This window comes from Argiope bruennichi, chromosome 9, assembly GCF_947563725.1.
Source record: "Argiope bruennichi chromosome 9, qqArgBrue1.1, whole genome shotgun sequence".
NCBI lineage: Eukaryota > Metazoa > Arthropoda > Arachnida > Araneae > Araneidae > Argiope > Argiope bruennichi.
In genome coordinates, this window is record NC_079159.1 from 90,990,708 (window position 1) to 91,018,560 (window position 27,853).

General features: G+C 30.6%; 1 protein-coding gene across 2 annotated transcripts; it reads right to left on the reverse strand.

Annotated features, from left to right (window-relative positions):
* Positions 1-8,963: 8,963 nt before the first annotated feature.
* LOC129984571 (uncharacterized) lies at positions 8,964-23,757 on the reverse strand. Of its 2 annotated transcripts, XM_056094485.1 has the most exons (11): positions 23,607-23,752; positions 19,024-19,059; positions 16,498-16,521; positions 16,342-16,362; positions 14,421-14,447; positions 13,984-14,010; positions 12,501-12,530; positions 12,085-12,114; positions 11,962-11,991; positions 10,529-10,617; positions 8,964-9,091 (listed from the first exon to the last, which is right to left on the reverse strand). In XM_056094485.1, the coding sequence occupies exons 1-10, from the start codon at positions 23,671-23,673 to the stop codon at positions 10,532-10,534; spliced, it is 378 nt and encodes a 125-aa protein (XP_055950460.1). In that variant the 5' UTR covers positions 23,674-23,752; the 3' UTR covers positions 8,964-9,091; positions 10,529-10,531. The 2 variants fall into 2 exon arrangements, with proteins under 2 accessions (XP_055950460.1, XP_055950461.1); XM_056094486.1 differs by lacking the exon at positions 13,984-14,010 and having other exon boundaries at positions 23,607-23,757.
* Positions 23,758-27,853: the final 4,096 nt, after the last annotated feature.

A 27,853-nucleotide genomic window follows, 5' to 3' on the forward strand; every position in this document is an offset into this window, starting at 1 on the left:
TAAATACTTCTAAATACAAATAACAATTATCTGTGAAAGTGATGGACACGCTTCTACGAGATATATTTTTTGAATATGTAGAATATGTAGAGCTAAAAGGGGGAAAACACTGACTAATCGAAAGAATCAAATGATGATTTTTATGCAAGTTTAAAAGCTATATTTTTATTTTCTTATTAAATTTTCTTTAAAAAATTTTTTATTCATTTAATTTTTACGAAAAAATTTAAAACTCAATAAATATTGTGAAAATGATCAAACCAATAATTTTATTGTAGTAAAAGCTAAATGGCAATACAATAGTTCATAAGCAAAATTATTATTATTATTTTTTTATTATACAGATAAAATTGTTCGGACAAAAAATTCTAAACTAAATCAGTGATGTATTAAATATTTTTATTTTCATTTTTCCAGTTAAAAAATTAAATTCAGATTTTTCTGTGAAAGCGTTTATAATAAAGATTGTCGTGATCACTTTGCTTTTTTAAAATTCAATTAATATAACTTGACTAATATAGTTAAAAGAAAAATATTCCTTACAATAATCAGTTTGTTAATGATAAAAAAACAGATTTAATCCGGGAGATTAAAAAAATTATTACATATCCCTTTCTCTTTTTACATATGGCCAAATATTCATAAAATTATTTAATAAATGTTGGCACTATTCTCATAATTATTACTAGTTTTCATTAATTGATATTAATATTATTTATGCTATTTGATTCAATTATAGATGTTAATTAACTTATAAAGAATACACTTACTCGGGGGTTGAGATGATGCTATGGCTATGACATAGCACAACACTAGTGAATAAGCTAGGTACTTCATTTTTGATTCGAATCGATTTAAGATACACAGAGCAAAAAGAATACATAGGATATTGGGGAGAGTATTTATTCTATTGCTGCTTCATATGTTAACATGAATGTCAAATGTAAAACAATTTATGACGCTGTCACAACAAAGGAAAAAATGCAATCTGCAATAAAATCTTGATCTTATTTGTCATAATTTACTGAGGATGGAAACGACAGTAAAATATAAAAATAAAATTTAAAATCGAAGTAATGCCAGCGAAGAAAAGAAGTATTCGCCAGTTCTGTCGTTGACTAATAGTAAACCGATTTCGAAATGTAATATTTGAACAAGCTGAGTGTTTGGTCAAGTTTTGGTTTGGATTCCATTCTGTATTCCATTATAGATTTTTAAATGAAGTTATAAATCTGCATAAGACGTTTTGAGAGAGGATATTTATGTTTCAAATTTTTAGTCCATCAGATATATCAAATAAAGTATCGAAACGTGGAAGAATGCATAACATGCATTTAACTGTTGGGTTGAATTGGATCATTGGATTTCATATTCTAAGCAGGTTTCCAAGCTTTCTTTCGTACTGAGGACGGAAAAAAAGAGGAAGATTTGAAATACAGGCATTTTGATTTTAAGTAAAGATTTTAAACTTTTTTTAAAATTAAATATAATCAAAGGCTGATAAAATTATACTATATACTGGGTGCTTTTTGACTTAACTAAATCATTGAGGATGACTACAGGATGCAGTGAAAAAAGCGTATTATGTCTCTTATGGCAATTTCACTACGCCACTAATTATAGTATTGTAAATTGTATCATGTAATATGTGTAATGAGATATTCAAATTCAATTCTTGTGAAACATTCTATAAGATAGATTGTTACACCTAAAAGTGGTAAATGCAGTACTTAGTTTAATTCTTTGGTCATGGATTCTCACTGAGAAACATTTCCTAAAATTTTTGTACATTATTTAATAAATATTAATTAAAATTAAATTTTTTCTTAATTTATTCAATAATATTATAGCATGAAACATTCCTGAATTACTTTAAAGTTTAAAAAATTATTTACTCAGTAGTTCCAGTCTTATTTGAGCACAATTTATATGCTCTTATTGTAATACATTCTGAAAGCATTTTTAAAGTATATGTTTGCAACGTTTCTTTTTATTGTTCTTGAACAAAAACTCAAAAAATAACAACAAGAGATTGAGTATATGCCAAATCGTTACTATAACCTGTAAATTGCATAGTTATTTTCGATATTTCATTGCAATATAAAACTAAACCCAAACTTTAATGCTTCAAATATGACAATTCTGTTCCCTTCAACTTACAGACGAATTTCAAATTTGTTCTCTTGTTGTAAAGAAATGAAACACAGAATATACACTCCCAAACAATTTTGACTAATATATATATAGAGAGAATGAAACTTAACTGTCAGAAGTATCAAATATATTTTTCCGAAATCCTCAAAACGGAATTGCAGCTGTTAATGGGTTAAAAAACAATGGTAGATGCTGAGAAAAGGCACAAACAACTGGTACACCGAAGACCTCCATATTCCACATCTTACTTAGTGTGTTAAAATTGTACCTTGTTGTATTTGGTTCAGCTAACCCTAATAGCACAAATTGACAACAGCATTGTTACGGTTCCTTCGTGTTATTGCGTAGAATTCAGAGTATTGGACAACATATTTTGTGCTAATAAAGAAGCGAGAGAGAACCGTCACCCGAATCCGACAAACAATTGGCAGTTCCTAGGTCTGTACTTTAATATGCATATGGAATGATTTAAATCAATTAAATTCGGTATGTTATCTTGCGACTTCAACTGCAGTTTGGTGTAAAATTTTGGTATGATTAGGTCGGCAAAAAGATTTCCAAAGTGCATATTCTTGTGATAGATTCAATAAATATTCTAGATTCATGTCAAAGTCTTCGATTTTGTGATCATTGTTCGCCAATGCAAGGTTTTAGCGGCCTTACCCAAGGATCCCAATTTTATAAGGAAGAAAGCGGATAAGAACTTTATTGGAAGTTATGCAAGAAGATTTCGGTTATAAAACTATAGCTGGTTTATCTTAATTTTAACTCTGAAAAAAGTAAACGATATCATGTTTCGATGAATAAGTTTGAATTTCATAATAATATTACAAACATAGTTACAATTAAAAGACCTCTGACAAAATCCGAATGTTCATGCTGCATGAGCCAATAAAATGTTTTTTTTTTCTATTTAAACATTGTTACAAATTGTGTACCAATTTAATTCATAATAATTTCTTAAAAAATGAAGAAAGAGATTGCATGGAAGCGAACATATAGTGATTACAAAGGTAATTTTTTAAATTTTAGAATAATGCAAAAATTAATTTTTGAGATCGTAGGTTTCAAAATATGAACATCCATTTTGACTAAGCAAATTACAGTTATTTCTTTTCTGGAGACGGTAAACAAATTCACTACTACGATTCACTGCTGCAATTCAGATCATCTATCTTATTAGATGACTCATTGTTTGTGGTGTGATGTGGAGAGGGGGTGCCAGTTCCGGTGTCGTCCTCGTCATCTGACCGCGGTTCAAAATTATGAGGTCCGTGCCTAAATAGTTCTATTGTTGCTTTACAACGGGGACGTTAATGTAACTAAACTAAACTAAGACTCATTGTTTGCTATCTGTTAACTAAAATAGAGAAAGAGTCATATAATTAAATGAATGGTTCTGTACAATTAGACGAGATTAGATTTTGTACGAGTTGCATAGTAGTTAATTAGTTAAGCCTATTCTCGCTCTTCATTAAAACTCCTCTTTGATCAGCTTTGATTTCTTTTTAATCATCTTTTCTCTGATTGAATGGAGGTTTCGGCAAAAGCCCTTCTGAATATTTCTTATATTATTTTGCTATTCTATTAATCGGCTGAGGGAAATTTTGAACTAAACGTAGCTGTAAAAACAGTGTAAGTTGAAGTCTACAGGTTTGTACTATTTAGAAAAATAACTTTCAAAAAATAATTTGAAACGTTCGTAAGGTATTTATATTTATTGTTATCATTCGACAATAAGTAATGAAAACGATTTTTATGCCATGCGGATTAACGTTATATATATATAAGAAAAAAAGAAAAAAAAATTAATGTATAGATTAGAAAAAGCAAGGAGGAGGATTGAACTTGAATCATTCATACAAAATTTCTCTCGACTGATTCAACAGTACTCTTTTTATTTCTCTCGTAACACAGATTGCACCTATCCTTTAGCTTCGAAAAGAGGATTCATTTTGTTGACTGATCGGCAAATTAACTACTGCAATAACGAAGGTTGAAATGATGGAAATATCGAAGTGTTCTTTTATGGATGTTACTCTGAAATATCACGCTATTTTGATACCTAATTTTGATTATCCTATTAATTAAATTAACCTTTTCACAATTTTTAGTGAATAATGCAGTGTATGAGCTCTGTATTTCTTTAAGTAAATGAGACCTCATAACTAAATCTTTCTTTCAGAATAAAATTATTGAACTTAGTCCGAAAGTTATTACTTTTAAAAATAGGAAACTTATTTTTCTGAAACAATTTAATATTTTTGTGAATTTTATTTAATTTGTAAATGATTCCAATATTAATTAAAAGTGGAAATAATTCATTATGAAATGTGATTTACTCAATGTACCTCTAGGTGCTTTATTTAAACAAAATAATTTTGAAAAGGATTCATTATTTCTGTACTAAATACCGAAAGGTTTGAGATAAGGGTTACTATTTATTCCTATTCAATCAAGACCTCTTCAAGACCACTCCCTGGCTAAGACCAAAATGTCACTCTTCAAAATCAGCTTAAATTAGTCCCTCTTAACTGTAATATTCTATAGAACCAACGAACCACACTTTCACAAAGGAAATCAAAACCACAGGACCCAGATAGATGCTCCAGATTTCTGACCCTACTATGTTTGTTTATATGTTTATACATGCCATATAGATGTTTGTAATACTATTTATTACTTTTTTTTTCAGTTCCAGTACTAATTGCTATATAGTTTGTCCATACCTAATGGCCTCAAAAATGTAAAGAGGATGATTCTGTAAATATTAATATTTCTCTGTAAGTTCAAACCATTGTCAGCATTTTTTTAGGCATCTTACTTCCCTTCATGAAGGCCACGGTGGCCTGGTCGTAAGGTCTCGGCTTGCTAGCCGTACGGTTTCAGGTTCGAGACCCGATTCCACCGAAGAACCGTCGTGTAAGGGGGTCTGTTGCACGTTAAATCCGTCATGCCAAACGTCCTCCTGCTGGTGTGGTGTGGCGTGAAGATGGAGGTATCAGCTCTGGTGTCGTCCTCGTCATCTGACCGCGGTTCAAAATTACGAGGACCGTCTCAAAATAGCCCTAGTGTTGCTTTACAACGGGACGTTAATATAACTAAACTAAACTAAACTAAACTTGTTTCCTTCATTTAATTGATACTTTACTAAAACATTAAATACAGCCGTTCAGGATTTGACACCGATGAGATTCTTTGTAGAGATCCCTTGGATGGTTTGTCGTTTCTTTCTTTTCCCCTCTTCTTTTCCTTCCTTTTTGTGCTCATCCAATTGCTTTGATGACTCAGTGTTAGAGGCACCGGGGGGCAGAGGACGGCATTATATTATGTATAGCGAGTCGTATTTAACATTTGAGGTATTTTTTTCAGCATCATTAAAACATCCTCTTTTTAATAATATCTTCACATAACAACTTCACAATATTAGGAAATTAATATTAGTATGCATTCATAGATGACTTTATTTGTAATATTGTTTTCATCATAGTGAACAGTATGTTATTTTGATATATTTTGACAGCAAGATGAAGTTCTTTTAGTAAGAGATTTTGGTTTGATTTTTGAGACTGCTTCTTTTTCCTTAAAAATTTAAGAGAGATTAGTTTTTCTATTCCTATTTCAGTGCATTTGAAGACCTATCTCATTTTTGTTTTTTTAGCATTGAAAATCAAATCTGAGATTTTGTTTTTAATCCTTTCTCATTTCATCATATTTTAACAATATAAATAACAATAGTATTTTTAATATCACTTTTACTGTATTTCACATTAAAAAAATATTTGTTAAAAAAATACTAGTTGAGTTTTTTTAAAATGATAGCTCAAGTCAAGAAAAACATTGAACTTAATTAATTATTTATAATTTAATTTAATTTTTTATTAATTAATTTTATTATTTTTTAAATTATTTACAAATTTATGGGACGAATTTATAGAAAGACATCATTATTTTAGGATGGAAAAATGTTCATGGTTTCTTTTTAAACCCTTGCATACAAAAAAAAAATGAAAAATCATATTGCCAATGTATTTTAATAAATCTTGATGCTTTGTTTTTTTGCTTTCGTCCTCTCATTTTTTTATGTGGGATCTTGAGTAAATAGTTTAGAAGAAATTGATTGCGTACTTCCGAGTTAAGGTATAAGGAGTGAATGTAAGAATACAGGCAAGGAAAAAAAAAAAAAAAAAAAGAGCTCTATTATGAACTAATGAATTACGATAGATGGCGCTGTTATGCGACTTATTTTGTTAAGCTTTATCATGGATCTCAACATGGACTCTAATATTAATGTGTCAGTATTACAAGATGTATAGTTTTAACCATGTATAGGGTGATTATAATTAATATCCCTCTTTCAAAATGCCGTAAAAAACATTGATCAGAATGACTTTAAATTTGAGCTGAATATACTTGAAGAATGAGGAAACAGTGTGACATGAGAAAAAGTTGCAAAGTGTATTAATGAATGGTGCTGTAAGTAGTATACATAACAAATTGAAAACCACTCATGCACGACACATTCTACTTATTATAAAAACGCAGAATGCGTGGCGTTCTTCTCATATTGCATCTAAGCAGCTTGTCATGAGTCTGTAGTGAATAGCATATAAGCCAATTAACAACTACCCTACCCAAGCAATTGCTTTTGTATCGTGGTCATGTTACTGGACTGCGAACCAAAAGGTCCCAGGTTCTATCCTCGCTCGTAGCAATTCTTCACATTGGTGACCCGGACGTGATCCTTCAACCTTCGTACAGCTGTTGTGGCGCCAACTACCCGCAGCAACCATTCATCCACACAACGCTCGTCATAACACTTGGCGTTACTCAAATGAGTATAGGCGCATTATAATCAACAGCTAATACATCACCACTCAACAGCCATACCGTCCGTCTCACCTCCGACTCTCTGGAGGAAGAGTCTGTAGTGAATAGCATATAAGCCAGTTAACAACTACGCTGCCCGAGCAATTGCTTTTGTAATGTGGTCATGTTACTGGGCTGCGAACCACAAGGTCCCAGGTTCTGTTCTCGCTCAATTCAATTCACCACAAGTCTCTTAGTAAAGGATCGCACTCTGCTAGTGAAATTTTTTGGCAAGGACGGTAAATGCGTGCCAGCAACTTTAAAGAAATTTCGGTCATTAAAGAGAATGGAAAGAAAAAAAGCAGTTGTATGGTGTTTTACCAAGGGTCTGAAGAAAGTAATTAAGAAATTGGAAGAAACATCAAGCATATTGAATAGTAGGTACAGTTAATTTAAACTGCAACTCATGCGAAAGCCGTCGTATTTCTATTCAAAATGTCACTTACGGCCCAATCCACATTCGTTATGCCGCATACAGCGCCATCTATTCCTAAACATTGGAACTTTTGTCTTGTGGTGTACCGTTTCCCAATTCTTCAAGTATATATTCAGTTTAAATTTGCAGACATGCTGACCAATGTTTCTTTTTTAAGGCATTTTGAAAGATGAACTTTCATTATAATCACCTGTACTTCAGCATGAAATGATGTCGATCTTGTTATGTCAGTTTCAAAATATGTCAAGTATATCTTTCTATCCATTTCAAGTGTTATATTTATGTCTTACCTAAAGGAAGGCCATATATGTAAGTTTGAAAGTAGTTGATAAAGGAATAACAAAAATAAGTCGGTCATCTTCTGGTACTTACAGGCATTGCTTGAACACCCAAATAGAAAAAGATAGACAATCATATACAGGTGGTTATAATTAAACTTCCCCTATAAACAGCATTATAAAACGGAAACGGGTGAACGGATTGCAACGAAATTTGGTATGTAGACTATACACGAGATGCGCTCACAAGTTCCAAAATGTCCACCAGAGGGTGTCTTTTCCGGAAAAACATTAATTTTAACACAATAAACGACCAAAACGGAATATATAAACTATATTAGCATTTATTGACTTGTTTCTAATCACCTTGTAATCGAATCATATTAAGTAAAGGTAAGGAAAAAATAACAGTACGCTGTTTGAGAGGAAAAAACAGTTCAGTTTGCAGGAACAAGAACAGATTAGGAAGAAATTGCACAAGAGAAGCAGTTGTTAATCGGGATGATGTAGGGAAAGGTGCTTCATGTGACCACCCTCATTCACTTGCAAAATTTCAAGTCGGTGGACAGTGTGTTCAACAGCAGATCGTAAATGATCAGCTGTGATGCTTCGCACATGAATGTTTTGAAGTTCTTGAAGTCATTCAATGTCGCAACACCGTCGCAACAAGATATCGACATCATTACAGCCAGAAACATAGACATAAAACATGACAACGATTGCAAACGTTTCTTACCCTAATCTATTTTGCATAAAGCCTCCTCTTCACAAACATGCAAATCTCGATATTTTTTTTCCTAGAATTGTCAGCTTTTCCCGGTTTTACATTTTATTAAATTCTTGTTATGGATTCTTAATATTGTTTCTGTATTCCGTTTTGAGCGTTTATTGTGTTACATTTAATGCTTTTCCGGAAAAGGCGCCCTCTGGTGGACACATCTGGAACTAAGTTTCTTTTTCGATATTCCGTGAGAGCATCTTGTATATAGCATATATACCATATTTCGCTGCAGTCTGTTCATCCATTTGCAATGTAGGATGCTGCTTATAAGCGAAGTTTAATCATAACCACCTTTTATATATATGATCTCTTTCAGAGACTATATATACAGCATGTTTGGAATGGCATGATTAGATCTAGCTTTTACTTCATTAAATCTCCCTAAAGCGAATCAAACCATGGGCTATTTATTCATGCGAATGCCTATGAAATAACTTCTAGCAAATTCAGGATAAGAACATTTTTATTTGTGATAATAAAAAGAAAACATTCAGAAATATTTAAATAAATTTATTTCGTGGTTCAGAAGGAGCTTACAGCTGTAAATCAACTCCCGCTCGAAATTTTAATCACCTGTAAAAAATCAGACAGAAAAAAGTCAAATATCATTAATAATATTAATCTGTATAAAAAGAAAATTAAATAATATTAATATAAATCTAACTAAAAAGTTAGGCCTCTTTCGGTATTCATTTTTCTACCTTTGAATCTTTATAGTTTAATTCCATTCAGTTAAAAAAAAATATCTGAAGTGTTTGCAAATTCTGTTTCTTTACAGTTCCTTCGGCATTTTGGTACAAATTATTATCCGAAGATTTTGTTTTTTACTCTACATTTGTTTTCCTGCCTTTATTTTGAATTTTATTTCAGTTTAAATCTTGAAATCTTATTGTCATGTGTCCCGGAGTCCCTAAATTTTACGGGATTATCAGGATACGAGTGCTGAGACAGGTATTCATTTAGTATTTTGATTAAATTCGAAGCATCACTGAAGAAAAAATTTGGTGGGTCATTGATAACTAACTGAAATATGTAATTACAAGACGGAACCCACATTTGCCATCAGCTTTGACTCAACTGAATATAATGTTTCCTAATGAAGAAAATTATATACAGGTATAAAATTTCTATATATTATGTGTGCCATGAATAAATAAAACTTAATATTTAAAACCTGTATATTACCATTAATTCGTGAGCTGCATGTAGCTATTCGGCGGTGTAATTCTGAAATAAAAATAAGAATGAAAACCTATCAAGTATATTTTTATTCATGAAATGTTTCGTATGTGGTATTCACATATTAGTGGATTCGTATATTTTTAAACGTCTTTTGAATAGTCACAGAGGCTGTTCTCCGCATTATATTTTAGCAGATACTGACTGAATTGCGAGTTATAGGAGGGCAAAACATTCCATGAAGGAAACCATTTCGAATATTCCCACCACTGACGTCTCTAAATAAAATTCCTTCATTTTATTGTGTTTTTGGTATCATCGATTTATCTAGTAAGTGAGTACTTTGTTTCTATCATCAATTTCAAGAAACTTTGGACACCATTGCCGTTGCTAATTTAAAGAAAATGAACTTAATGACTTATGCGTTTTAATATCAACGATTTATCTATATATTAATGCAAACAATCTGTTTCTAACATCGATTTTAATAAGAATAAACTTTGGACACCAATTACTGCTGATAACATAGAGAAAATTAACTTAGTTGCTGAAAATTAAAGCTTAGGAAGCATTTCTATCCCTTCCCAAGTTCTGAAAACGTTTTTGGCCTTAGTGCAGAAAGCTAAAGTTCTGGAAACATTTCTGTATTTATTCCAGAAAATTAAAGCTCAAGAAAGCTTTCTTTCCTTCAGATGGAATTCTACCTTTATTGTACTTCTAAATCCTCATATAATGAGGGCTATTATTAAATTCAAATGTTAACAGTTATAAAATTCAAATGTTAACAGTTATAAAATTTAAAGGTTAACAATTATAAAATTCAAAAAGTACCTTTTAGTTTTGAATACATATGCATTCCGGACATCCATCATCACGTCTTCCGATAGTGCAATAAGAGTGACAAGATACTTGTTTACAACCTGCGATGAGAAAAATTAATAATTACGATAAGAAAGTATCTAGATTTTAATTACATGCCCCCCCCTTCTCTTCCCGGTTGTACTCTTTGTTGGCCTATTTTTTTCTTTAGTGCCTTCCTGCATGATTTGAATCTCCATGTTTATCCCTTTTTTCACGTTTGGTTTGAGGGAGGGAAGTCAGCCATCTGACTCTCCGACCCGCCGCAACAGCAACATTGGCGGGAACTGTTATTGAGTCCTAAGGGCCATCACCGGCCACGGTACAACCCTCCCCGGAGGAAGTACGTCCCGTCTTCGATGGGAGTAGTCAGATCCCCCTTTTACTTCTGTACCCTCCAGGATGGCGAGATCCAACTACCATGCCGGAAGCATCTCATCCTCATTTCGAGGTGCCCCCCGGGGTATTTAGGGGGGAAGTAGAATTTATACAAACTTACAAATATTAGTTGATTTATCTATATTCCTTCATTTTGTGTAGATATTTTAAACATAATCTTTGACAATATTCGATTTCTTATCTTGCGTTTTATACTCTCAAAATGTCTTTCAGAAGTTTTAAGTAATCAAAGATGAATGATCAAATAAAAAAAAAGGAGGCAACTGTGTAATGGTCACCAAAAGTTGTGAAATACCACCATTTTGATTTCTTTTATCATATTCAGGATAAGTTCTTTTTGTGCTTTCATTTTATTTAAAAGAGCCATATACTCGTTCTAATTTAAATAAAAATCGAGGATATCTTAACTTTCAGAATATTATTCTTAGATTTTCTAAAATTAAAAAAATAATTTTGTTTTAAATTATATTTAAAGTTAAATTTTTATTCGCTAAATATTGAAATCGCTTCTTAAATGTGTTAATTAATTAAATATTTCTTTATCTCATAAGCCATAATATTTTCTTTCTACTGTATGTATCTGGAAAAACATTTAATAATATAATACAATAAATAATATGATATGTAATAAATATAGATATGCAATTTTTATGGTTATGGAATGAAGGCCAATCAAAAATATTTTATTTCGGAAGTTTGATAATGAAAAAAGGGAGGCAGATCTTGAATTGTATAAGAATCTTTACGAGCCTTATTCCGATCTTGTCAAGAAGAATTAATTTGAAACTGGATTGAACAGATATCTCTTTAAAATAACTTGCATAATAGAATTATATTTGATGTCCACTTAGAATACAAAAATGCAGCCTAGTATAAATGTTTCATAAAGCATGTACTAGAAGTATTACAGAAACGATATCTCTTATAATTGCGGAAATAACTTATCTTCACCAAATAATTATTTTTATTAGCTATGTAAGATATGATGTTTTAATGATAATCATTACCTGCATTATAATAATTTGGCTGCTGTCCACCTAAAATAAATGTAAAATTGAAAGATTAATGTAATGAAAAATATAAAATAAAACCACATTTGTATTTATAATATTTTTAAAGATGATTTTTACCTCCATAATAATAATTTGGATTGTATCCACCTAATAAAAATACAAAATGATTCAATGCACGTCATAAAATAGTACTGCAATATCACAGCTTATTAAAAGCAGATAATCTATCTCAATTTATTAAATTATATTGTATTAATATATATTACAGGTATTCAGTGAAAAATACAGAAAAAATAAAACTACCCCAATAATAATTTTGATCCATTGGCGGCTTAGATGCTTCATTTTTTTTATCTCAGACAAAATGATGTCTTGATTTGTTATTTAATTATTAATTAATCAAATTAAATTTATCTAATAAGCTAAATGAATTCCTTTTCTTATTCTAATTTCAAGCCTAAAAATATTTTAACATAATATGACTAGAAAAAAAATGGCCCTTTAAAGGGTTAAACACAAAAAAGAGAAATTACCTTGTGGATAATTCACATGTTGTTGCCCACCTAATATTGAATGAAAACATGTCTTATTAATAACACTATAAATTTTATTGCAGTAGAAATTTTACCTATTTACTAACTACATTTGAATCAGTCATTTGAGAAATGCCTTAAATCACTATTTTTTTAGAAAATCTTCTAACTTCCACGAATTGATACTTTACAGATATATACACTATATAAGGACGAAAACCTTTAAGTTCGATTAATTAATTTTGTCTGCATTGATCATTGAAAATTGAAAGCTACAAAAGAATTTACAGTAGTCCGAAATCCTAACTCTGGAAATATTTAAATTGCGCTTACGTAGTTCTGTATCTTCTCGTATTATAATATGAAAGGAAAAATTGCTTTTTTTATTTGTAATGAGAGAAAATACGTAAATAATGTATTCTAGTTTTGGAATATTTGAACATTTTATCGTCTGTTAAAGAGATTAGAGATTTTTTTTCAGATGGCTATGGAGAACAAAATAAAAATCATGTTTTCATTAGATTGAATTCCATATTAGTATAAACATGAACATTTTCGAAAATACTACAGCATTTTCTTAACCGAAGTCAATCATTTTTGCCCTTGCGAAAGTCGTTGCTCTTTTTTGAAAAGTATAATTAAAAAATTCGAATATAATTTGCACCACTGAATAACATACTGAACAACTAAAATGTATAAGTTGTGCATAATTAAACTTAATTAAGCCTTTCGGAGCTGTGTATATTGGCAACAATTCATATGATAGTTAAAAAAATGCAGCAAGCGTTTTAATAAAAATTGCAAAAATTATTTAGCAAGAAAAAAAAATAGTTACAATAATTGCCACCAGAGGACATTTTTATGGTAATACTGCAATAAATAAACAAGCTTTCTCTGTAAATCTTTTGCTAGGATCTAAGTTTCCTCTATTAATTAGCCTTATGAAGACTAATGCTTATTATTACACATCTTTTTTAATCATTACTAATTAATAATATTTTGTAGTCTTTGCAAACAAGAGTATTTTAATAAAACCATTTTCATGAAGAATATAGTTCTCATATACATTGCCATTTTCATTAAAAATGCGTTTAGAAGGTATTTTACAGAAAAACATGCAATCAGTTGTCATTTTCGTTTGGCCTGTTAGATCTTCAGATCTGAATCCATGTTATTTTTGACTTTGGGATACTTAAAAGAGATGACTGGTAGTTATAACTCAAAATCCCTTGCCAGAAATCAAGAACGAGGCTTGACAATAGACCATTTTATTTTGAACGCAACTCGTAACGAATTAAATGAAATTTGTTTTGTGATCTTATTATTAAAATTGTTGTTTAGTAGCAAATTTTGGTCGAAAACAAAGGCACTGCATAGCATTTTTTAAATAATTAGACAATGAATAATACAAGAATATTAATTTATCCGCAGAATTTAATACTTCGGAGATGTGACTACAATAATTATTTTGGAAAATTCTTACCTCCGTAATAATTTGGCTGCTGTCCACCTAATGCGGATATTAATACAAGCGTTTATAATATATACAGTAGAAATAACGAATATTTGTTTTAGGTTTCTTAACAAAGAGAAATGCTATCTGCTTAAAAATTCACATAATATTAATCAATACGAATTCTAAACAGGCCTTAATGCATTTTACACATAGCATTATAAAATATTACGATAATTTCATGCTTTTAATTTTCATTCAACATTTTGTATATCATTCTATCACATTGTGATTGTGAATATTATACCAATATTAATTTATTCATCCAAATGAATACAATAATTATTTTAGAAACATTTACCTCCATAATAATTAGTTGACTGTTGCAAAACTTAATGACGACATTTATACAGTAATATATTAATTTATAAACAAGATATATGATATGAATATGATTTTTTGATTACCTCCATAATAATTTGGCTGCTGTCCACCTAATGAGGATATAAATACAAGCATTTATAATATATATATAATAGAAATACGGATGACTTTTTAAATTTCTTAACAAAGAGAAAATATTATCTGCTTAAAATATTTACAAAATGCTGATCACTTAATAGGAATTTAAACATTCTTCAATGTATTTTACATAGCATTATAAAATATTACTATAATTTCATGTATTGAAACACCATTAAACATGCGATAGAAATTTTGTATCTCATTCTTTAACATTTCTGGCAATGAATAATACACCGACATTAATTTATTCTCCCAGCTAAATACGGCAGAAGCCGGGTGGCGCAGTTGTAGCGCTTTGCTTTCCCGATGCGCAGGTCCGAGGTTCGATCCTCCGGCTGGGCAAGGTTGACTCAGCCTTTCATCCCTTTAGTGGGTCGATAAAATGAGAACCAAACATGCTAGGGAACAAAACACTGGGAGTTCTGCGTTAGTCTGACCACCTAACCGGGACATATGCTTCGCACCCTAGGGCCCTCGGTTAAGAAAAGATATGGGCAATGTAGGGCTTAGCTCACATTGGGCTGTCGTGTCATTGAGTTTAGTTTAATTACGACAGATATTTAATTAATTTAGAAAATAATTAATTTAGAAACATTTGACTCCATAATAATTAGTTGGGTGTTGCCCACTTAATGACGAAATTTATACATCAGTATATAATTTATAAAAAGAATTTATGTTATGAATATGATTTTCAAAAAAATTCAAAATCTGAAATTAGACATATGTGTATACGAAATTGAAATAAAAGTTTTAATATTGAATTATCATAATATTTTCTGAATTTTATATGCATTTCTCTTCTTATATTATTTAAGCATTATAAGTCAAGTGCATATGTAATAGAAATTCTGTCATTATTAATTATTCATCAAAAGTTATGAAATTGGATAATATGATTAATTCATTCCCCAAACTTCGTATGACTTTGATATATGTAGCTATTTTAGAGAATAGAGTTATTAGCTATTAGAATTACCGCCATAATCACAGTATGGGACATATATTGTACAATGCTACATGATAATAAACAATATTCGCAGTACAGTATGATATTGTTACGAAATTTCCGGGGTTCGTTTGGATAGTGGAAGTTATATGGTGTGAAGAACGCTCAATCACCAGGCGGCAGTAGAAAATAAAACAACGACGTTTATTTACACAAAGACGACAAATATATACAGCACAGCAGACTATTATCTTCAGCCGAGACGTGCAGACAACAGCACACAACAGGCTTTAATGCAGACAGTAGAACACAGCTTAGTTCAGCGCTAGCTTCACTCCGTCGCTGCTCCGCTTATCTTTGGAAGGCCAGTTCTTCACTGTCGTTTCCGACTACTCTTCGATTCCACTGGTCCACGACTCAATTCACCACTGGTTCACCACTCAACTCGCCACTGGTTCACACTACTCTGCTCTGCCGCTTCCGACTTCTTCTCAATTCACCGTCCCGGTTCACGACTCCCGGCAGCTGCGGCTGCTTCCTTTTATATCTTAGGAGGCGGGGCTAGACGCCTCTCAACCAATCAGGAACGTTTGAGGCGTATCTCCGTTCCTACTCGACGGATCGGGAAAATTCTCGATGTTTCGGGTATAATCTGTTTTGTCGCTAAAGTCGCCAAGCTCTGGGACCTCCCATGGAACAAACTATGCTGGAAAGCCGCATCGCAGGTTCGTAACAATATTGTTGAATATTGAATAATATAATATTGTATAATATTGTGGTACACGCTATGCTACTTTGAAATAGTTAGCTATTTGTTGTCCGAATAACAATGCTATTATAAAATTTACTTATATAAATGGAAACATAAAATGCTTGCATACAATATAAGTATAAAATTTTTATCTATTTCTTACCTTCATTTGCAGGTTGTCCACCTGTTTAGAAAATTCAAAATAAAATTCCTCTATAATCTTATTGCAATACTTGAAATGCTTAATATTTCATAAACATGTAATGGAATAAGAAATGTCATATAGAATAAAAACATCAATTCATTTAATAAAAATTACCTGCAACAACTTGCGGTTGCCCACCTATTATAAAAAATATAAATAAGTTGTAACTATAGTTTCAATTGCAATATTTCAAGTATTATATACATATTAAGGAAAAGAAAATTCTTATGCATAATTATTATTCACCTTAAACCGAGTATCGATATAAACCAGTGTGGCTGGTTTCCTTTCAACTTTTTTGTATTTTATTTAATAAAGATATTCCTCCTCTCCTTTCCAGCAGCATAAAAATTGTAATCCTTGAGCAAAACTGTGAACGTTTCGTGCTTCTTAATATAACGAAGAAACTTTTTGTTGAAAGACTGAAACTGAATTTGACACAAAACTAAGTTTTCACTAACAAAATCACATACCAAATTCCATTTATCTAAAATCACTGTAGTTGCGAGTTTTCGCAGTTACATACATGCTATAGCACAGATCGATAAATGGCGAATCCGTTAAGGAATTTATCTAAAATTCAAATAAAGATTTTTACTTTAGAGGCTCGGAATATAAAACACATTTCATCCAAACAGTTCATTACGTTTTAAAGTTATTGATTTCTTTTTGCCCTCTGACAAAGAAACATAGAAACTTCCTGGAAAGAAATTTCGTTCAAACTTTGCTAGAAACCTAAAAATCTGATGTTAAGATGCAAAGCTCAATGTCAGTCATTTTGTTTCAAATCTTATTGAATTATTGTTGCTCACAGAAAAATAGACATCATTCCAATAATTTGTTTTTCTAACTCGGGAAGGCCCGAAACGTGAAGATTCGAGATTGAATCTTCCCACGATAGTAATACTTTCACATGATATACAAATATATATATATATATATATATATATATATATATATATATATATATATATATATATATATACATTGAGTGAAAATATCGTGAATAGAACGATTTTTTTTTATCTAAATGTAATAACCCCCAGGGGGGTACCTCGAAATGACGATGAGTTGCTTCCGGCATGGTGGTTGGATCTCGCCACCCTGGAGGGTACACAAATAGGTGGGGGATCTGACTCCTCCCATCGATGACGGGACGTACTTCCTCGGGAAGGGTTGTACCGTGGCCGGTAATGGCCCTTAGGACTCAACCACAATTCCCGCCAGTGTTGCTGTTGCGGCGGTTTGGTCATTCAGCCTTATGGTTTAAATCCGTGTGTCTTCGTGGCGGGTCGGATAGTCAGTTGGTTGACTTATCTATATGTAATTTGAGTCTAATAATGAATCTCTAGTATAGTAATTCCCTTGATGTCTTGATTTAAATAAGATATTCACTAACTTTTAAAATAAATCCCCCAACTATTTGACCATATGTCGATTTGTACATTCACATTTGATTCATCACATTTGAGTGCGCGGCAACTCAAAAACGAACTATTGAGAGTAATGTGATTTGGCATGTGATCATGTTACAAAGATCGTAATTCTATGTCAAATTTTGATTTCAACTTGTCAAAAAAAAATCATCTAAAATGCTCACTTATTTTTCTTTTCTTTAATACGAAGTACAAAACATTCCTGCAAGAATATGAAAATAAATACCCAGGAATTTATGGTGTTTATCTATGGTTATTATGGCTTTGACTTAGGTATTTATACGAGATGAAGGAGTGCTATTACCTATCATTAATATTACCATTAATAGAGCAGTATTCAAGGAGAGCATTTTTACTTTTTTACATTAATGTCTGTTAAGTTTATAATGAATGGGTACTCAGTTGTTGAACATTTTTATTTTACTGCCGATTTGGAAAGTTGTCAGGATACATATATTACCATAATAAAATTTAACGCCAGAATAATTTTGGCGATTTTTCTCTAGGTCATACACAATTCATCAATGCCTTTTCGGTATTTGTATTAATGTTAATTTTTTATAACAAAGTATTAGAATTTTGTAGTTCATGCGTGCCGTATTTAAAAATTAATGCGCTTTAAATAAGGATAACTTAGGGTAATGCAACTCTCAAAAATAAAATTAAAATTGTCTCCTCTCAGCTTTTTACCATGCTTGTCATTCCGTTAGACGCCTTTGGCAACCACCTAGGGCACCAGGTATATAGTCTATATTTATTTTTAATTAAGTCTCTAATGCATCAATTGAAATTTAAGATTTCAACAAAAAATACTTTTAAGCATCTAGTTGCTACAGACATAAATGCCGTGTCATTTTTATAACCTTACACATGTTGTAACACATTGTGTATATATGTACAATGTATATATACTCATGTAAGGTATATATACAATGTATATATATATACCATTCTGATAGTCTAGTCCAGCTAATAAAAAGTTAAATAAAAATGTAACCCCAAAATGTATACATTTTTTTTCATTATTTATTGTTTTTTATTGATCAAAATGCATTAAATTTCCAATATATTAAAAACAACTAAATTACAAAATACTTTTTTCGTTAATCTAATTATTTCATTCGGTTCATATCATATCAACAGAATGATTAAATAAAAACTTTAGCAAACTTTAAAAAAATTAAAATAAAAGATGTGAACTTACCATTCGGTATGAAGTATTGTTTATAAAAACGGTAGTCTGAAAAGAAAGAAAAAATATTATCAAAAAGTGCAAATATTTCAATATGAAATATATAAAATTATTTGGTTATTGAATTTCAGTTTTCTGGCTTTATATTCAGACTTTATTATAAACATAAAAAGGAAATATAAATGTAATATTATTTGTTGTGAAGCATGATGCAGTTTGAAGACAATGAAGATACTTTTAATTTTGTGACGTCTTTTTATTTCATTTTGAAGAAGCAAGCATATGTACAAGCGATGAGCACACAGAGCGACACAGAAACGGAATGAGAGAAAAAGCTCTTGGACATTTTATCCCTGGTCTTATATAACCTATGATTTTGATAGGGAAAATACTTCTTTACAGTGCTAATGTATTATGAGATTTCGATAGGGATTTTCATTACACGGGTGGACAAGGTAGGGGAAACACAGGAAGATTTAAAAAAAGAATTTGCATGATCAGCGGTATGTTATCTCTTCACGCATAGTGTGGCAAAGTTAGATTTTAGCTGATTCAACAATTTAACAAAGCTTCTCTTGAATTAATTAAGTAGAGACAGTAGAATTGGATCACGAAATAAGAGAATATTTTAGAATGAAGTTACTATGGCCTAAATTAAGATACAATCTTGAAAATTAATTAAATTGAAATTAGAGTTAAAATATCATTACATAAATATATTGAAGGAATCAGTTATTAAAAATGGAATTTCACAATAAAATTTACGAACTGTAGAAAACGAGAGAGATGTGAAATATTTTGTTTACAATCTAAACACAATATAATACAGTAAAAAATAGACAAATAAAGCAGGCGACAAAAATATTATAAACTTCAAAGAAAAAAATCGTTTTACTGAGTGAAGCATTATAAAATATGTTACTTTTTGAACAATTATGCAGTTTAAAATTAATTAATTCAAACCACTGAAGTGATATTGTTGAAAAGCACTTGGGTACTTTATTGAAAGTTTTTGTGCTAGAAGTGTGTATTCAAGTCATATTTATTTATTTAACAATAATAGAAATTGTATAAGGGAATACTAAAGGTTTATGACAAACTTATAGATTCCTTAGACAAACCATTTTCATATTAAGTCACAAATGCAATTGATGACTACTGTAGTGAACGGACCACGGTTCTTTACTGGTTAATTAAGTGAACATGCAACATGACATATTGTTATTGTTTCTAATTGCACTTGCCATGGACAAGCTCGCTGACAAAGTCAGAGATTTTAAGCCGAGAGTGCGTCTTTTGTTTTAGTAGCGCCGACTAGGGCCAAGAGTATGTCTTAGCTACTGACTCATCACATTCGCTTGCACGGCGCCTTTTTACAGGGGGGCACATTCACACATCTCACAGATAGAACAGATAAAGAACAACCATGCCTGAACCGGGACTCGAACCTAGGCCGCCCAGATCACGGGGAAGACGTGCTACTCCTATGCCAGGACGCCGGCACATGACATATAATAGTAAATAATGCGCAGTATCGACGACAAAACTTTAAAATTCTTAGTGTTAAATGGATTTGCCATTAATAGAAATACACTTTTCTTATATTGTTATTCATTAAACTGGGTTGTTGTCTTATTTTAAATTTATATATCATTAAGCCTAATTGTTGTTCAAAGCTGTAACAAGATTTAACATTACCTTAAAATATTTGTTGCTAAAAACAGCAGCTTGGTTCAGTTTAGTTACATTAACATCCCGTTTAGAAACAATACGAGAGCTATTTTGGAATGTGTAATTTTTAACCATGGTCAGATGATGAGAATAGCATGTCAGCTGGATCCACATCTCTAAACTTCTGCATGATATCGTGAATGAACAGTTAACTCTAATGATTTTATTGAACACAAGACCCGGGTACAAGGTGTTTATTAGGTGGAATTGATTTTGAGCCTGGATCCTTTTTGTACAGAAGCTCATGCCCATAATAGTTTTAAAAAAGTAGTCACAAATTACATATTAAGATTTCAGAATATCAAAATCTATTTATTTCAAAGATATACAAATCTGGCATTGTAGTGCCACAAGTTACTGTTACTATTACCTAAAGCGATAAAAAAATTATTCCAAATTTCGAGCTGACATGTAAATATAGATATTTTGCTTAAATAACTTGAAATATTGATATTATGTAACAAAAACTTTTTGTAATGTAATAAAGAAGACACAAGTCATACGTAGTGACATTTTTCTCTTTAATAACCAAAATAAATCGAATCTGATTTCGGCGGCAAATATAGCTCTGTCCATATAATCTAGAATATTGTTTTCATTCTGTTTGTAGAAGTTTATAGCCTTTGTATATTACCAGATATTTTTTTCAAAAAACGATTTTAAGTGTCTAAATATATGTTCCGAATAATGCTTCCTGTTGTGGTTCACTTTGATTGCTTTAAAGATATAGATGGATTTTTAAGAAGGCCCCAGTATATTTGGAAACTTTTTCCAAATATGAAATTCTGATAAAAATTGGTTGCTTTTATAAACAGACTAAACTTTAAGCACTTTTTAAATGCCTCAAAACAAATTATGGTGGCTCGTCTAGAATTTTAAATTGAATTGTGGACAGATTTTTATCATTTTTGCTATTCCTATAAGATTTATTATATTATGATCACAATTTAAACAACTTTGCTATCAATTTTCCGATGATTTCCTGATTTAGAAGATAGAAATTTAGTACACTTGTTTTTATTCAGTTTGTATGCCCTATTTTAATTCTTTTAGGACTTCATCCTATGAGAATAATTAATTTAATTCAATTTTGATTCCATGTCATTGGTGATATTTTATAATTAGGATAGGAACAAATTAGATTTTTCCATGAACATAGTTTAAGGAAAATCATGTCTCAAGATTAGAATGCAGTTAACAATTAAAAGGGGAAAAAAACTACTATTTAGCACATGAAGAAAAATGTATTTTTTTAAAAATTCATTTGTATTTTGCAATAATATTAATTTAAATAAATTATCACGTTTCTTCATTTTTTCAATGTTGAATATGAGTAAAAGGTTGTTTTCTGGCTCGTTGATGTTTTTTTTTTTTTTACATTAAATATATTGTATGACCTTCTGTTCATTTTGAGCGAAGATAACAATGTAGACCGAAATGTTTATTTCACCGAAATTTTCCTTCCATTTCCCATAACAAAGCAATAAATATACCAGCTGCCATTTATTGAGAAAAACAGATGGTATCTATTTTGTTGAGCATCGTATTTCATACATATTAATTCTAATAATTTTCTTTTGATATTGTTTCAGGTTTGTGAACAACTCGTATATCGAATTCACAATAGTTTGATATTTTTTCTTTTGCTCTTTTGTTTGTATTGATTTAAGGTTTGATGTTTACATTAATATTTCTGTGTTCACAATTTCAATTAAAAAAAAAAAATTATTTACAATTCAACATACTTAATCATTTGGAACGATAAAATTATTCCGTTGTCTTTTCAGAATTTTTAACGTAATTGTCACTACTAAGTGCTAACATTTCTTCAACGCTAGAATTGTATTTTATCATTTGCTATAGAAACTAAAAAGAAGAAATACATTAAATACATTTTTATTAAAAATAGGAATGAGTTAATTTCTTTCTCTAAATTTTCTTTTCAGTTTATTTTGGCTACATTAAAATTCAGTCATTGCTAATTTGACCACATCATCGTTTAATGCAAATAACAGAAATAGAGAAAATAAATTTAATAGTTTAAAATCTACATTAAAACATTTTTATGATACAATAATTTCCTCTGAAATGTTTCAAAGACAACATCAAATAATTCTAAATCCATCTTTTTATAAGAAATAGCAATTGTTAGAGGCAGTGGCACTGTTTTCGACACGTCACGCTATTTTTATGCGATATATTTTTTGCATAAGTTGAATCTAAAACTGAAAGGATAAAACCCATGGCTCTTAGAAAAAGAATCAAATGATGGTTTTCGTGCAAGTTTAAGAGCAATATTTTTTACAATTTATTTATTTTTCTTGATCAAATGCAAGATTCTCAAAATGTAGTGAAAATGATTAAACCAATATTTTTACTGAAATCAGTTAAAAACTACATGGCAATACAATAGTTCATAAGAAATATTATTCATTTTTTATATACAAATAAAATTGTCCAAATAAAAATATTAAAGTCAAAACAATGACTTATTAATTATTTTTTATTTGCATTTTTCCAATTACAAATTAAATCATAATTTTACTATGTGGATCTTTACGGTAAAGACTGTCATAAATGGGACATTTTTCCTTTAAATTCAATTAATCCAGCTTGGCTGATATAACTAAAAGAAAAAATTCCTTATAATAATCAATTTATGTTAATGATAAAAGAATAGACTTAATGAACAAAAATAAATTAAGTTAAAATGAATTTTTCCACATATATTCAAAAACCATAGAATTATTTACTAAATGTTAGCCTTATTCTTATCTTTATTATAAATTTTCATTAACTGAAATTAATTTTATTTACACTAATTCAGTTAAAGTTGTTAATTAACATATTGAGAATGTACTTACTCGGGATTTCAGATGATGCTAAGGCTATGACAAAGCACAAAACGAGTGAAAAAACCAGGTGCTTCATTTTTGCTTCAAATCGATTTAAAACTTCAGAGTAAAAAGCGTAGATATGATTTTGGGGAGTGTATTTATGTTATTGCTGTTTCATATATTAACATGAATGCCACACGTAAAATAATTTATGACACTATAACAAGAAAAAATGTTATCTGCAATAAAATCTTGATTTTATTTGTCATAATTTATTGAGGACAGAAATGATTGTAAAATATAAAAATAAAATTTAAAATTGAAGAAATATCAGCGAAGCAACGAAGCATTTGCCAATTCAGCCGTTGACTACTAGTAAATTAGTTTGAAATATAATATTCAAAAAAGCAGGGTGTTCGGTCAAGTTTGAATTCCTTCCGTTGCATATGTTTATCCCACACTATGAAGAAGCGACAATAAGATATCAAGTATATATTAACCCTTTAAAGGGCAATTTTTTTCTAGTCATATTATGTTAAAATATTTTTAGGCTTGAAATTAGAACAAGAAAAGGGATTCATTTAGCTTATTAGATAAATTTAATTTGATTAATTAATTAACTTGGTTAATTAATAATTAAGTATCAAATCAAGACACATCATTTTGTGTAAAATAAAGAACTAAAGCATCTAAATTTCTGTCTTTCTAAAAAAATTTGTCAGAACTTATGCCAACCTACATAATTCATACAAAGATTGATAAATTTGGTGGGAAGCATACTTCTCACGGCCCTAGAAAGGGTTAAGACGAATTCACTCTTTAAATTAAAGATTTATTATAAATCTGTATACGACTTGCCGGTAAGGGTATTTAAGTTTCATATTTTTAGCCCGATCGAAATTTGATGAAAAATAAAAAAACACGGAAGAAAACATAACCTCAATTTTATTGCTTTAAATTGTTGGGGTTGCTATCCTAATTAGACTTCTAAATTTCCTTTTGTACTCAGGTCCAGAAAAAAGAAGAAGCTGGTGGATTTGAAATATCGACTTTTCGAATTTAAATTGAAAACTTTTAATCTGCGATAAAAATGTAAATCAAAAAGTTATAGGTATTAAAGAGATGTATAATGAATTTTCAAAAGTGTGGTGGTATGTAGATTATTATGATCCATGCAGGAAGCAACAGGACGAATGTTTTTAGGAACATTTCTTTTAATAATCACATTCACACACTAAACAAGCACAAACACAAAGACAAGACATTCACGCACGCGGCTTCACAGTTCAGCGTCACATCTCATTCTAGTTCCAATCGCAATGCACTATGGGATGACATATGGGATGGCCTCATCAGGCATCGCCATCTAGTATCCAAAAGAGAAGATAAGAGTAATGCAACTGCTACATCCTCCCCCTACACCAACGAAGACCGTCCCGGCGAGGTGGTGTGATTTTGGATATTTTCCCCTTAGATAGAAAAGCCATTTTTAATCACTGAATCAGTTACACACTTACCCTCTCTTTTGAATGTACAAAAAAAAAAATCAATAAAGTAGGTTGAACACAAATGATTTAAATCTCCATTTTTTTTTAAGAATGCAAAATAATTATAATATTCAGTTAGGAGATAAACATATTTTCAGCAATGGAAAAAAATATTTATGTTCAAAAAAACTTTATATTTTAGATGAAGCAACACGTAAAGACAGAAATTAAATTCAAATTATTTCAATTGTTAATTTTAACTGCAAGTATATATACACATTTAATACATTTTTCCGCCACCACAAACGTTAAAATTGCATAATTATGTCGTCGTAAAATAAAAACAATGGGAGTGATCTACCGAAAATATTCTCGCATATTTTCTCATAAATTTACATACTTATATATTGTTACGAATCTGTGAGGCGGCTTCCCAGCATAGTTGGTTCCATAGGAGGTCCCGGAGTTTGGCGACAAACTTGACGACTTGGCGACGAATTTGGCGACTTTGGCGTCAAAATAGATTATACCCGAAACATTGAGAATTTTCCGGGTCCGTCCAGTAGGAACGGAGATACGCCTCGAACGTTCCTGATTGGTTGAGAGGCTTCTAGCCCCGCCTCCTGATGCCTACAAAAGGAAGCAATCCTTCCGCCGTGAACCGACGGTGAATTGAGTCGCGGACCAGTGGAGTCGAAGAGTAGTCGGAAGCGACGGTGAAGAACTCGTCTTCCAGGGACTAGCGGAGCAGCGACGGAGTAGAGCTGCTGTGTATACTGTTTTGTATGCTGTTGTATGCTGCACGTCTCGGCTGAAGATAATCGTCTCCTGTGCTGTATATAGTTGTTCGTCTTTGTGCTGTCCTGTGTGTCTTCGTGTAAATAAACGCCGTTGTTTTATTTTCTACTGCAGCCTAGTGGTTGAGCGTTCTCCACACCATATAACTTCCACTATCCAAACGAACCCCAGAAAATTTCGTAACAATATTATTAGCAGTAGTCTATTGGCGAACTTAGATACTAAAGAATTATCAGAATACGATTTTTGATGATTTTTTTTGTCAATTAATTGCTGGCATGCAATTAATATACAAACATTACATATCCGAATGTGTATTTTAGACACCTTTTGTTCGGCCGATTAAAACCGAAATTGTACACAAACCACAATTGTACTTACAAAATCAATTTCCAAGTTTCATATATTTAGGGTCATTGAGTTTCTATGCTATCATGTTTACCTGTTTGTGAAAGTACAAACCGAAAGCTACTCAAATCATTGACAGATTTGGTTGGTTCCAAATTTGATAGGTATCAACAATTTAGATGTGAAATCCGTGGATCAAATCTTATTGATCTAGCTCTTTCTGTTTTGTAGTTAGCATGTTAATTTATATTTATACAACCGGAGAAACAGAATTCGCCTTAATGGATTCAAAATTTTATGGAAATCATCAAATTTTCAGTAGATAAAATATACCAAATTTTTTCTGTCTATCTCAAAGCTTTTTTCAATTACTGTGTTCACAGACAGACAGACAGACAGACAAAATTCCAAAAATACATTTTTTTGGACCAAAGGAGTTTAAAACGCCGAAATCTCGAGTTCGAATTTTTTCATGATTATAATACTGTTTCTTTGTATTTATTTCATACACAAAAAAGTAAAAAAATTTTAAAATTTGTAAAAATATTTTTTTTAAATTTTTTTTTAATTTTTAGTGAGAGTTTTGGAATTTAATTTCATTAAGTAACTAACTAAGGCAAGCGACTGGTAAAAAAATATTAGGTTTGATATCTACATTATAACTTTGAACAATTCTACTTCATCGAGGAAAAAAAAAGGATAGTCGAAAAAGGCAACTACTTTTTATATTTTCACCATTTGCGCAGATTTTTTTTAAAAAAATTCTCATTCTAATAGTGTTATTCTACGATTGCAGATGATTTTGCAATGTTCAGTTTTCAAAAATATATTGAAAACTGAATTCGAAGCTAACTTTTGTCTCAGTATTAGGCCTAGGCTAATTTCAAAAACCTATTTATTTAACTGCACTTGGACGTTTAATATTTCAGCGGAAAGAAAGACATTATTTTAAATTGTGTTTATTTTAATTTTTTTAAAAAATAATTAAAATTTGAGAAATAAAATGTATATTACTGAAAAGCTGATGTTTTAAATTTTAAGATTATGAAAAAATAATTTTTGTACAAAGATAAGTTCTTAAGTTATGGTGAAAAAACAAAAACATTCTTCCCGCTTTTCAGCTATCTTTTGCAGGGACATAGCAACTTTTAAATAGCGTAGTTAATTCTCTTAGGTGCAATAGAGCATTCGTGCTAGATTTTGTTCTACTCTTTTAAGAGATTCTAACTGTATAATGTTCAAACAATCAAATATTCAATTTTATAAAAATAGATTTTTGTTGTATATTCACTTTAGAACATTATTTCAAAGAGAAGTAGCCATAACAGTTATATTATTGTTTCACCAAAATAAAATTGTATCGAACATTGCTTGTTCATATGATTCATTGAACAAGTTTTGTTTCTTTTTCTAAAGTTCTGAAATCGCCTTCTTTTATCTTCAAAATGTTGATAAATATAAAGTTTGCATTGCAGTATATTTTAGGGTGATTGCCTTTTTATCCTTTTTCAATTTCACAGATCAAAGAGATAAAATATTCTTTTTTAACAAATCTTTACAACTATTGTAAAATTCCATCAATTTATCCTGGACGTTACCTGCTTATTTGAAACTATCAACTAATTCAGCAAGAATTTTGGT

Bases quoted from the DNA above. Each gene is read 5' to 3' on its own strand.
- LOC129984571 (XM_056094485.1), bottom strand. From the start codon at position 23,673: ATGAAGCACCTGGTTTTTTCACTCGTTTTGTGCTTTGTCATAGCCTTA. The intron at 19,060-23,606 runs GTAAGTACATTC...CTTTCTTTTCAG, and splicing joins AGCATCATCTGAAATCCCGA to ACTACCGTTTTTATAAACAA. The intron at 14,448-16,341 runs GTAAGAAATAGA...TATCCTCATTAG, and splicing joins TGGACAACCTGCAAATGAAG to GTGGACAGCAGCCAAATTAT.